General features: G+C 38.2%; 1 protein-coding gene across 4 annotated transcripts in view; it reads left to right on the top strand.

Moving 5' to 3' along the window:
* The window catches only part of ltbp1 (latent transforming growth factor beta binding protein 1), a 345179-nt gene that overhangs the window by 282670 nt on the left and 48371 nt on the right, over positions 1-14138 (top strand). For all 4 annotated transcript variants that reach the window (XM_061964602.2, XM_061964595.2, XM_061964590.2 and 1 more), the window contains 2 exons: positions 863-952; positions 12150-12278. In XM_061964602.2, the coding sequence (XP_061820586.2) occupies positions 863-952; positions 12150-12278 (219 nt within the window). The remainder of the gene's footprint in view (positions 1-862; positions 953-12149; positions 12279-14138) is intronic.

Raw genomic sequence — 14138 nt, 5'->3', positions numbered from 1 at the left:
ACCATAATACTAACTGCCAGCTGTAAGACTTTGGTTCATCATTAATATTGTTGGGGCCTGATTTACTAAAGTTTTGCGTGTACTAAAACATGTGCTAAATTGATAGCACACACAAAGCTGATCTACTCAACAAGTGTAAAGTGGATTGTGTCTGTTCAGTTAGAAGACTAATCTGTGCAACCCATTTTGCATCTTTGTCTTCATGAATATGCAAAATATATGCTAATCATCAAAAACGGCCATAATATCAGAAGGAGACGATGCAAATGTCATTATTGAGCACACACAATGTGATTTATCAACACTCATCACCATTTTTGGGTGCACTATTAGGCGTTTTTAAAAATGTTCTCGTGCTACACAGACACACAATGAACAGACAATAATTCCCCGTCCTATGTGTGTGTGTGTCAACATTTTGAACTGTCATAAATAAAAAATATTAGACATATCGTCTACTCAGCCACATGATTTTATAATTTTATAGCTGCTTGAGGATTTAAGTACCGTATTTTTCGGAGTATAAGTCGCACCGGAGTATAAGTCGCACCTGCCGAAAATGCATAATAAAGAAGGAAAAAAACATATATAAATCGCACTGGAGCCTGGCCAAACTATGAAAAAAACTGCGACTTATAGTCCGAAAAATACGGTATTTATTGAAATAAATTTCATTAATGTGTTTTGGTTGACAGTTGACAATTCATGTTTGCTTTCATAGCATATTATTTATTTCAGAAAGATTTTATGTGTGTATGTATGTTAATATGTTGGAGTTCAATCAGCGTCTTTTTGGCATAACTTAGCATCTCTTAAAGCAATTGTTCATTACATTTCTTATCCACATTTCTGCCTCTTTCAGACCAATTCCAGGAGATGTGTCCATCAGGAAAAGGTTTCATTCCCAGTGGAGATTCGCTCTATGAAGTCCCGGCAGTTGAAAGCTACAAAAGTCAGTAAAACTAACCTTGAGATTTAGAGGTGTCGCGATCAGTTATTGATATGTCAACCTGATATCAGAAAAAAAGGTGTTTTCTGTTTGACTAATTACATTTGATCAAACCTTTTCTAACATTCCACACAACAAAATAATACAAGTATGTATGATTACTGCTGATATCATAGAAGATCAATATCGATATTGGCTAATACTCAAGGCTCTAATATCGGTGTTGCATCACAAGTGAGAAAATTGTATCGGGACACCCCTATTGAGGATTGTAACAAAGGATACACAAACAAATGTTTATTTGTTACACTATTCATGTTTTTTTAACATTACGCTGACTGGCCACAACATTATCAAACATGAAGCAATAAAACAATATCCGTGCCTCACAATGATTATAATCAGTTTGGATTGAGCTATCTATCTATATATTTATGGTAATGAATATGCAATAGCTGGGTTGCAATCACGTGACCTAGAGGCACATCTGAGCACTTCTGGGTTTCAGGCAATAGTCTAGAGCAGGGGTGTCAAACTCAAATACAGAGTGGGCCAAAATTTACTGAACAAAGCCGCGGGCCAAGGTTTAACAAATTAACCTTTTAATAGGGACCCAAACAAGTTTTGCATTGAATATTGAACAAGCAAGGCTTATATAACTTTATAGTGACATGCAAAATAGAGTTTCAAATTATAATAATAATAATTAAAAAATATCAATGGCATATCAAATACAATTTAAATGAAAATGTAATGCCTCTTTTCTATTTGCAGCCTTCTGAGGTAAATATCAACATTCACTTTTTCCACAGGCTAATAAATTTGAAAATATAATAATGAATAAACCAACCATTCAGGACTTTAAGCTGCTCAGTTTGCAACACACTGATCTAATCTGATGTGCCCAAGCCAGATACCTGCCATCTTTTCTTGGATGCTAGTTAATTAATGTCGGGTCTCAGGCTTTGAGCTGAGGCAACCTTCATTATCGAACGAAGGTGTTCATCAGTCATTATATCTCGTAGTCCACCCGGACCACAATCTTGGGGGCGTGCCTTAAAGGCTCTGCCTTTAACGTCCTCTACAAGCTGTCGTCACGTCCGCTTTTCATCCATTCTAACAACATGCCGGCCCAGTCACAAGACATGTACGGCTTCTGTACGCACACACACGTGAATGCAACGAATACTTGATCAACAGCGATACAGGTTACACTGAGTGTGGCCATATAAACAACTTTAACACTGTTAGAAATATACGCCACACTGTGAATCCACACCAAACAAGAATGACAAACACATTTCGGGAGAACATCCGCACCGTAACACAACATAAACACAACAGAACAAATACCCAGAACCCTTTGCAGCACTAACTCTTCCGGGACGCTACAAAATACACCCCCCGCTACCACCAACCCAAGTATGAGAATTAGCAGTGAATGCGGTGTTACCGCGGCACCGCCGCTGTATATAATCGGCGGGCCAGCTCTAGTGTTAATTTGATATCGTCTCAAGGGCCAAGTGAAATTACACGGCCAAAATTGGCCCGCGGGCCAGAGTTTGACACCCATGGTGTAGAGTCCCATCAGACTACTGTTTATTTACCTGGATCAGTGCAGATTTTGGCGTATTTTGAAAGGTTTAGAGGCAAATATAAAAGGGATCATGGAAGAACATATTTTAAATTGGATGGAGTGGATGTATATACTCTTAAGAATTTAATTTTTTTTAAGATTGAAACCATTTATCATCACCAAGAGGTTACTGCTAGCCACGACCTCTCTTCATTTGACACTTACGGTATTTAGAGAAGACAAGATTGTAGGTACATCATGTCTTTACATGTGAAGGGTGCACAAATTAAACATTAATCAGTGAAAGACAAAGTAGTACTTATTTGTGCATCGTTAAGTAACGTATTTGATTGACGTAACAAGTGCCGTGCTGCTGTGATTGTGAAGCTAATGAGGAAAAGGATAATATTAGATTGCTGTCGAATTCCTGATACAAATATTAGTCTCATCTGCAATTCATGTCTGCAGTTGTTTTTATGGTGTGAAGTTCATATTTTGTCTCATTATTTAGCAATTTTTTATAAATGTCCCTGTTTTTCAGCAATGTTTGCTCGTGATATCAAGATTCAGTATACGCTGTTGAGCCTAAGAGAGATTTATCCATCTCGTTTAATAATACTATTAAGGATATTTTCTTGATGCTAACAAATAGCACCAAAAACGCTATAATTTGGTCATCCGTGTCGTATAAAGCACTTGGCTTTCCTGCACAACAACAACTAAGCTTTTAGTTTCTTTTATGAAAATCGAGACAGAAAATAGTGTGTTGGACCAACAATAAAATATATAATAGTAGGCCTTAACATGATGTTAGTTTATTTGCACAACCAGGTCTTTGTAGTTATACAAACCCCGTTTCCATATGAGTTGGGAAATTGTGTTAGATGTAAATATAAACGGAATACAATGATTTGCAAATCATTTTCAACCCATATTCAGTTGAATATGATACAAAGACAACATATTTGATGTTCAACCTGATAAACCTTTTTTTTTTTTGCAAATAATCATTAACTTTAGTATTTGATGCCAGCAACATGTGACAAAGAAGTTGGGAAAGTTGGCAATACATACTGATAAAGTTGAGGAATGCTCATCAAACACTTATTTGGAACATCCCACAGGTGAACAGGCAAATTGGGAACAGGTGGGTGCGATGATTGGGTATAAAAGTAGATTCCATGAAATGCTCAGTCATTCACAAACAAGGATGGGGCGAGGGTCACCACTTTGTCAACAAATGCGTGAGCAAATTGTTGAACAGTTTAAGAAAAAACTTTCTCAACCAGCTATTGCAAGGAATTTAGGGATTTCACCATCTACGTTCCGTAATATCATCAAAGGGTTCAGAGAATCTGGAGAAATCACTGCACGTAAGCAGCTAAGCCCCTGACCTTCGATCCCTCAGGCTGTACTGCATCAACAAGCGACAACAGTGTGTAAAGGATATCACCACATGGGCTCAGGAACACTTCAGAAACCCACCGTCAGTAACTACAGTTGGTCGCTACATCTGTAAGTGCAAGTTAAAACTCTCCTATGCAAGGCGAAAACCGTTTATCAACAACACCCAGAAACGCAGTCGGCTTCGCTGGGCCTGAGCTCATCTAAGATGGACTGATACAAAGTGGAAAAGTGTTCTGTGGTCTGGCGAGTCCACATTTCAAATGGTTTTTGGAAACTGTGTACGTCGTGTCCTCCGGACGAAAGAGGAAAAGAACCATCCGGATTGTTACAGGCGCAAAGTTGAAAAGCCAGCCTCTGTGATGGTATGGGGGTGTATTAGTGGCCAAGACATGGGTAACTTACACATCTGTGAAGGCGCCATTAATGCTGAAAGATACATACAGATTTTGGAGCAACATATGTTGCCATCCAAGCAACGTTACCATGGACGCCCCTGCTTATTTCAGCAAGACAATGCCAAGCCACGTGTTACGTCAACATGGCTTCATAGTAAAAGAGTGCGGGTACTAGACTGGCTTGCCTGTAGTCCAGACCTGTCTACCATTGAAAATGTGTGGCGCATTATGAAGCCTAAAATACCACAACGGAGACCCCCGGACTGTTGAACAACTTAAGCTGTACATCAAGCAAGAATGGGAAAGAATTCCACCTGAGAAGCTTCAAAAATGTGTCTACGGTACTCAGTTTCCAAACGTTTACTGAGTGTTGTTAAAAGGAAAGACCATGTAACACAGTGGTGAACATGCCCTTTCCCAACTACTTTGGCACGTGTTGCAGCCATGAAATTCTAAGTTAATTATTATTTGCAAAAAAAATAAAATAAAGTTTATGAGTTTGAACATCAAATATGTTGTCTTTGTAGTGCATTCAATTGAATATGGGTTGAAAAGGATTTGCAAATCATTGTATTCTGTTTATATTTACATCTAACACAATTTCCCAACTCAAATGGAAACGGGGTTTGTACTTAGACATAGCAACCACAAAAGAACACAATGCGCTTTCTTGTCCTTTTTTTTACATAACACTACTAATATAGTAGAGAATAAACTCGATTGCATCACAAAGTTTCTCAAACAAATCAAATGTTCAGACAAATATTTTACAAAGAGATCACTGCAGACACAAGCGCTCCGTTTGTATCCCACAAGATGATGAAAGTGATTATTTTTAAGAGCCATTTCCTTTGACGCACTTTTGTTTTTTCCTGACTTTGTTAACTTCATAAACCACTTCTTTTGGGACTCTGTGAAAGCTTTTTCTTATCTCTCTGTTTGAACGACCGGAACACCCCAGAACAGAACAGCAATGCGGCATTTTTCTGCTCAAACTCTACACTCACTCTCACTTGTTTTAATGACCATCGTGTCAATTAAGCCGCAAAGAAGAAAAACTAAAATGACGTGATATGCAACCCAGCTATTAGTTTATTTTAAACATGCATACAGTTACAATACGGTACATCACAAATGTCCAGAGTCTAATTACAACATTTTTGAAAAGGTGGAGGAAGAAGCCAAGCTTATTTAGTCCTACACTTCTTCCATTTAATAATCATTTTACATTTGTGGGATAATTTTAATAAATTACAACTCAACTTAGCAGTGTCATCTACAGATCTATATTTGACTTTATTTGATTAAAAAAAGACTAATTACTTGATATTAAATACATTTATTAATTTTCTGGGAATGTTTGTTGATGTATTACTGTTGTCAAATGTGAGACTTATAATTATACAAAACAATGTATTATTATTGGATTAATGAAAGTAATGTATTACATTCTATTACACATTATTTAGTAAAAAAAAAAGTTATTCAGGCAAAATAACAAAAATGAAACCATTAAAAAGTTCCATTGCAGGTAGATGTTTGAGAGAGAGGGAGGGAGGGAGAGATAGGGGGGAGGGAGAGAGAGCCTAATAATTAATCCATCCATCCAGCCATCCATTTTATAAATGTATTTTCTGTATGAATAAAAACGCGTGTCGCTAGAATGTTTAACCAGCGTTTAAAAAAAAAAAGAGTTAATTAATAAAAAGCATAACAGGAAGCCGGTGTTTGTCAGATGCAAAACATTGTTTCACTGCTTTGAATGTAATTAAATTAAGTGGAATGAATGTATCTTCCAATATGGAGGATTATACAGGATGTCCCAGAAAAATTGACATCATTGCTACATAATTGCTTTTACAATGAACTCAATCACCTTATATATCCAAGATCACTGTCAATTATGTTTTGTTTGTTTGTGCTCTCCTCCCCTAACTTGAAAACGGTTTTGGACTTTTTGACCAGGGGTTACAGTGGGACTTCACTCTTTATTTTAATCCAATGATGAGACAAATCTCTGTTTCTCCTTTTATTTTGGACTTGATTGTCTCTTTTTTTCATTTAATAGTTGTAAGGTGAAAAACCTTTGAAGAAGGTGGAAAAATAAAAAAGCAATTAGGGACCAATATAAACAAATTACATTTCAATAAACCATTTTTTAAAGTAAAAGTGTTTCCAAAAGTACATAGAGTGACCCTTAACAGCTTGGATTTGGCATTTAAACATTTAACAACCACTTGGCAATTAAAATAAATTCAACATATGAAATCAAACATCAAAATAATATAAGTCATCTCACCGTCAGCCACCCTGGTCTCTGTAAACCAGGGGTGGGCAATTCATTTTTACCGGGGGCCGCATGAGCAACCCGAGCACTGCTGGAGGGCCACACCGACAATATTTCAATTAAATTTTGCTCAAATTATTTTTGATATACCGTAAGATAAATAATAATAATAATAATAATAATTTAATTTAACCTAACTTAACTTTATACAAAAGCAGATTGCTTTTGATGGTTTTATTTTTAACACTGTCTTACACAACACTTCCTGATGTATAATACAATAAAAAAATGTCCATTTCTGTCACTTTATCCTGCATCCTCTTTAAAAGGCAATTTTTCCCCGTCAGATTTGGACAACCATCTGTTGTCACACCTGCCAGCTTGTACCATTTCAGTCCTAACATGTCCAAACACGCATTTACCTATGTGAACAAGTCATTACCTGTGGTTGTCTCTTTAATTGACTGCATGGCTGCCAGCTCCTCAGTGATTTGAAAGTCTGCAGTTATCCCACGTAAGAAGATGAGCAGCTGTGCGGTGTCACGTACTTTGCAGCTCTCATCCAAAGCCAACGAAAAAGAGTCAAAGTCGGCCGTTCTGTTCTTCAGCTGAAGCTCCAAGTTTCCAGCGATGGTCTCAACCCGCCTCGTTACAGTGCGTCGGGAGAGTGACACATTCTCAAATGCGCCCCTCTTCTACGGGCATATCAGCACAACAGAGTCAAATCAGCACTCCTTAATAAACTCTCCGTCAGAAAACGCCTTACCTTTTCTGGCGATTTTGTGAGAAATGACGAAACTTGTCCTGACGGCTGCATATTTGGGGGTGTGAAATTTGGCAAAAAGTCCTTGTTGGGTTTACAGTTTTACCATCAACGCATCAGCCTCCCTTGCGCGCGCTTCATCAGACAGATTCCGGTATTTTTCCTCGTGCTTCGCCGTGTAGTGGCGATTCAAATTATATTCTTTGAACACAACAACCTGTGTACCACAAATTAAGCACACGGCTTTACCTTTAATTTCTGTAAAGAAATACTTGGCAGTCCATATCTTGTTAAAAACACGGCATTCGTCATCAACTTTTCTTTTTTTAGCGTGAGCTGACATCTCGGTGGTAACCGGGCATCACTTGTCGCTGTGCACCTTCACTCACAGGTTACACACGGACATACGCCCCATAAATAACACTTTTCAAAATAAAAGCAGCACAGTTGTATTGCACGCACGCCATAGATGTTTTTTTTAATTTATTTTGTAATTTGTGATTGCCTGCGATGAGGTGGCGACTTGTCCAGGGTGTACCCCGCCTTCCGCCCGATTGTAGCTGAGATAGGCTCCAGCGCCCCCGCGACCCCAAAGGGAAAAAGCGGTAGAATATGGATGGATGGATGAATTTGTGATTGCCGCTGTTCACATTCACTCACAATCGCGCACGAGCATAGTCCACACGGAAGTAATACAAATAACGCTTTTCAAAACAAAAGCAGCACCTTTGTACTGCACACTCGACATAGATACTTTTTAAAATTTATTTTGTAATTTATGATTGGCCTCCGGGCCGCAGAATACCCAGATCTGCTGTAAACAGTTGGGCACTACTGCATTTGGCAAATTCTCCTAGAGCAGTGTTTGTTGGCCTGAAGTCTGAGCTGGAGCCGCAGACTTAAAAGGAGTGGATTTGATTGCTTCAGGTGAGAGCTTTCCTGATTACTGGATGGTCTTCAGCTGTTGGGAAATTGTGTCTGTAATTCCAGTTCTGTCCTCTGGGGGGAAATGGGAGCCACACTCACATTTGGACATGAGGCCCTTCTGTTTGGGTGAAGGCTTTGGCCTTGTGTAGAGTTTGCCAAAACAATCATGTGTGTCTAAACTGGACTATATAAGACAAAACGAATGTGATCATACAAAGTATGTTTTCATGGAGGATAAATAGTGCTGCTCTAGATACAAATACAGAAAGGTAAGAAAACAAAAATGTATTTATTGTATTTAAAGCAATATCTTATTTATCCCATTTATCATATCATAATATCATTATCGTAATGTTTTTCTCATATATATTATATATATATGTATTCTTAAATATTTATCTTATTTTAACATGCAACATGCAAATGATTAAAGCATATTAATTTAAGTTACATTTAAAAAAAACAAACTCCAAAGGCATCTTGCCTCACCTGGTCGAAAGGTCACCAAACGTCACTAGTATGTGATAACATATTGAATCATTTCCAGGTGTAAATGACTCTGATTTAAGTTCCTTGGGTTTTTGCCCTTAAAGTCCTCTTGTGTTCAAAGCCTTATTTTGTGAGTTTGTAAACAATAACAAAAAATAAATAAACATATATTACTCTCACCACTGTACTATTGATACTATGCTTGATATCATTACTGTCGATATCCACCCACCTTTGTTTACTTCAAAAGCTTTAGCTTGTTCGCTTGTCGCAGTCAAATTTGCGGGACACAGCTGAAACCTGTCATCAGCCTACATTAGCACGTTAAAACGATTGCATTAAAAGTTCAGTTTATGGCCAAATTTATCGTATTTGATCATACATCGTCTATATATTGCAACCCTTATATCGACAACCCACCCTAGCTTAGGTTTATTACTCACTGCACCTTTTTGTGAAAGAGCCACAAACTCATAAGCACAACATGTATGTCCGCCCTGAGATCGGTAGGTTGTGAGTTCAAACCCCGGCCGAGTCATACCAAAGACTATAAAAATGTGACCCATTACCTCCTTGCTTGACACTCAGCATCAAGGGTTGGAATTGGGGGTTAAATCACCAAAAATGATTCCCGGGTGTGGCCACCGCTGCTGCTCACTGCTCCCCCCACCCTCCCAGAGGGTGATCAAGGGTGATGGGTCAAATGCAGACAATAATTTCGCCACACCTAGTGTGTGTGTGACAATCATGGGTACTTTAACTTAAACTATTTAAATAAAAGCACCTGTAGCAAAAAGCTGTTTAATTCTGTCCAATTAAGCCAACGGTGGTGAAATAAAACTGGATGTAACAACCTGCCAAAATAAAACAGGTCACTGCATTAAACATGGCTCAATTGGAGCCAATCATCATCAGCAATCATCTCCACCGTAAATTGTTAATGTTCACATTCTTTTCAAATGTGTCAAGAGTAGATTTTTTGACCTTAAACGTAATAATGATTGGAGCTCTGAATATCATTTAGCTTTGTGGCATTGGAACCTACCCAGCACGCATTAAAAACCTCTAAAGGCTTAGTTGCCACATGCGTGGACAGCACCTTTTAGCTCTTATTTCCAAAATTGTGTACACTACTGAATTGGGGTCTTATGGCTGCTTATGTGAACACTTATACTGTCAAAAAAGTGAACACTTATACTGTCAAAAAAGTGTAAAAATAAGAATTAGCATGTCACTAAACATGAAGTACACATTTGTGTACTTATGGACTAAGTACATCATATCAAAAGATGATTCTTAGTTTTTATTCTAATTAGGGTCCAATAAGCCCAAATAGCAAAGAGAAATAAAAAAAAAAGCATGTAAAAAACAGCTTGGGCCTTAAGAGGTTAAGACATTAAAACAACGTGGAAAGTTTGTTGAATTAGGTCTTGACGTTGAGCAACTTAAACATAACGTTGAAACAACATTCTTTTTGACAACGTTTAATTATGACATTGATTTGACCATTGAATTTTGGTCATTTTCCAACTAATATACAAACCCCGTTTCCATATGAGTTGGAAAATTGTGTTAGATGTAAATATAAACGGAATACAACGATTTGCAAATCATTTTCAACCCATATTCAATTGAATGCACTACAAAGACAAGATATTTGATGTTCGAACTCATAAACTTGATTTTTTTTTGCAAATAATAATTAACTTAGAATTTCATGGCTGCAACACATGCCAAAGTAGTTGGGAAAGGGCATGTTCACCACTGTGTTACATGGCCTTTCCTTTTAACAACACTCAGTAAACGTTTGGGAACTGAGGAGACACATTTTTTAAGCTTCTCAGGTGGAATTCTTTCCCATTCTTGCTTGATGTACAGCTTAAGTTGTTCAACAGTCCGGGGGTCTTCGTTGTGGTATTTTAGGCTTCATAATGCGCCACACATTTTCAAATGGGAGACAGGTCTGGACTACAGGCAGGCCAGTCTAGTACCCGCACTCTTTTACTATGAAGCTGATGTAACACGTGGCTTGGCATTGTCTTGCTGAAATAAGCAGGGGCGTCCATGGTAACGTTGCTTGGATGGCAACATATGTTGCTCCAAAACCTGTATGTACCTTTCAGCATTAATGGCGCATTCACAGATGTGTAAGTTACCAATGCCTTGGCCACTAATACACCCCCATACCATCACAGATGCTGGCTTTTCAACTTTGCGCCTATAACAATCCGGATGGTTCTTTTCCTCTTTGGTCCGGAGGACACGACGTCCACAGTTTCCAAAAACAATTTGAAATGTGGACTCGTCAGACCACAGAACACTTTTCCACTTTGTATCAGTCCATCTTAGATGAGCTCAGGCCCAGCGAAGCCAACGGCGTTTCTGGGTGTTGTTGATAAACGGTTTTCGCCTTGCATAGGAGAGTTTTAACTTGCACTTACAGATGTAGCGACCAACTGTAGTTACTGACAGTGGGTTTCTGAAGTGTTCCTGGGCCCATGTGGTGATATCCTTTACACACTGATGTCGCTTGTTGATGCAGTACAGCCTGAGGGATCGAAGGTCACAGGCTTAGCTGCTTACGTGCAGTGATTTCTCCAGATTCTCTGAACCCTTTGATGATATCACGGACCGTAGATGGTGAAATCCCTAAATTCCTTGCAATAGCTGGTTGAGAAAGGTTTTTCTTAAACTGTTCAACAATTTGCTCACGCATCTGTTGACAAAGTGGTGACCCTCGCCGCATCCTTGTTTGTGAATGACTGAGCATTTCATGGAATCTACTTTTATACCCAATCATGGCACCCGCCTGTTCCTAATTTGCCTGTTCTCCTGTGGGATGTTCCAAATAAGTGTTTGATGAGCATTCCTCAACTTTATCAGTATTTATTGCCACCTTTCCCAACTTCTTTGTCACGTGTTGCTGGCATCAAATTCTAAAATTAATGATTATTTGCACAAAAAAAAAATGTTTATCAGTTTGAACATCAAATATGTTGTCTTTGTAGCATATTCAACTGAATATGGGTTGAAAAGGATTTGCAAATCATTGTATTTACATCTAACACAATTTCCCAACTCATGGAAACGGGGTTTGTACTACAACACAAATCCAACGTTGAAACAAGCTTTTTGACGACATTTATTCAATGTCAGGTTCTGACTTTGATTTGATCTAGTGTGGTCATTTCCCAACCAACAACATGGATCCAACATTCGACATCAATTTGTTGTCTCTATTTTGCAATGTTGTTTAGAAGTCAGTTTTATCAAACATATATGTATAATCAACGTTGTATCAGTGTCTTGTGCCTGCTGGGTAAAAGTATGTGTAATGATTGACTTGTGCTTTGCAGATGCAGATGAGTGCACACTGTTTGGCCAGGAGGTTTGCAAAGGAGGCTTTTGTCTGGATACTGATGGCAGCTATGAGTGCTACTGCAAGACAGGACAGGACTACGACCCTTCGAAACTGGAATGTAGAGGTGTGTGTGTATTAGTGTACGTGTGTGTGCGTGCATGCAAATATACTACAGTGGAATAGTGTTTTCTCGACCAGTGGTAGGTGAATTTAGGGAGGCTATTTATTTTATGATATTTATGAATATCATATTCATTTATAGCCTTTCCAAACACTTTCCACAGCTTAGACAAACACTTAGAAACATTTTCTATGCCCTTAAAACACTTCATACACTCTTAAACCTTCATGATAGTATATATCTGTATCATGAATCAATCAATCAGTGGACCCCGACTTAAACAAGTTGAAAAACTTATTCGGGTGTTACCATTTAGTGGTCAATTGTACGGAATATGTACTTCACTGTACAATCTACTAATAAAAGTCTCAATCAATCAATCAATGATTTTGATATGAAAAGATAAATGGTTACTCAAATGTATTTACTAGTAAGCCTACTTGTCATGGACCCCACTAGTTTCTGAAGATAGTTCTCCAATCAGCTCAACAATCTCACCCAGTAACTCCACAGTGAAGAAGGTTTATAGAACTTAACTGAGTATTATGTGTAACTCAAAGCATACAAAACTAGAAAACGATAATTTTGGTAGAAATTGCATACAAATGCTGTAAAGTCCGACTGAAATGCTAATAGTTAGCCAGATAGCGTCAAGTAAAAAATACAAAACTCTTGCGCTTATACCTGAAAAATGAGCAAACAACCGAGCATATTAACATGTTAACAATAGCATGCTGAAAGTTAGCATGCGTGAAGTAAAAATAGTTTTTACTCTGAGGTGCATACATGTGAAATTAGCAATTAAAAAAGCTAGCACACTAACAGTTAGCATGCGCGAAGTTACAAAATATTTGACTCTGAGGTTTATACCTGCAAAAAAAGCTGTAAAGCTAGCAAAAGATTTCACTAGTAATTATCAAGGAGCATTTTGATGACATCTTCTTGCAGGACTTGGTCTTCACAGATGTTCTATGGTTTACATGCGGTATCAAAGGCATATGTTTACCTGAACTGTGGTACTTTTGTTGACAACACTGACGCAGCTAAACTGCCAGCGTAGCGTTCTTCTCTGCTTGATGTCGATGTAGCATTAATGCTATTAGCGCCATTCTCGAGTACATGTTTCGAATTAAGATGTGGTATTTTAATCTTGAACTGTGCCGACGATAAGAACTTTTGTCGCTGCAATACTAACAAGTTAGCTCAGTTTCATCTAAAGTTCTGTTTTGTCTCTCATCACAATCACAGACTGTGTAACAAAACGTGCGTCCTCCGGGTTAAGCCTTAACCTGGAAGTGATTAATCTTCATTCATATATGATAACGCATTAATTTTTTTTAATTAATCACATGCGTCATTTGTTAATGTTAACAGCCCTAGTAAATATATATTATTTTTAGATTTAATACACTTTCAGACAAGAGTAAGTGAGAATGTCATAGACAGTTTTGTCGATGCTAACTATCTCTGGTTTCCAGAGGAAGGGTCAGAACGGCGGCTATCCCCACCACCGTTGTGTTGCCGCTCCGCCTTGTAGGGAAATAGCACAGACTCTTACGCATAATCATGGGATAAAGTAAACACTGACACTGTGGAACGTCTTAATCTTTGCTCTCCATCAGGCGGGCCTGTCTGTGAAGGCATTGACTTCCCTTGACTCGTGAAAAAGACAACAGTTTTGCCTTGCAGAACGACAACTTTAAGCAAGCAACAACACAACAGTAACATACCGTATTTCCTGCACTATAAGGCGCACCGGATTATAAGGCGCACCTTCAATGAATGGCATATTTTAAAACTTTGTTCATATATAAGGCGCACCGCATTATAAGGCGCATAGAATAGACGCTACAGTAGAGGCTG

The sequence above is a fragment of the Nerophis lumbriciformis genome, linkage group LG02 (genome assembly GCF_033978685.3).
Source record: "Nerophis lumbriciformis linkage group LG02, RoL_Nlum_v2.1, whole genome shotgun sequence".
Lineage (NCBI taxonomy): Eukaryota > Metazoa > Chordata > Actinopteri > Syngnathiformes > Syngnathidae > Nerophis > Nerophis lumbriciformis.
Note: the sequence above shows the minus strand (reverse complement) of the source record. Positions and strands in the feature narration are given on the sequence as shown.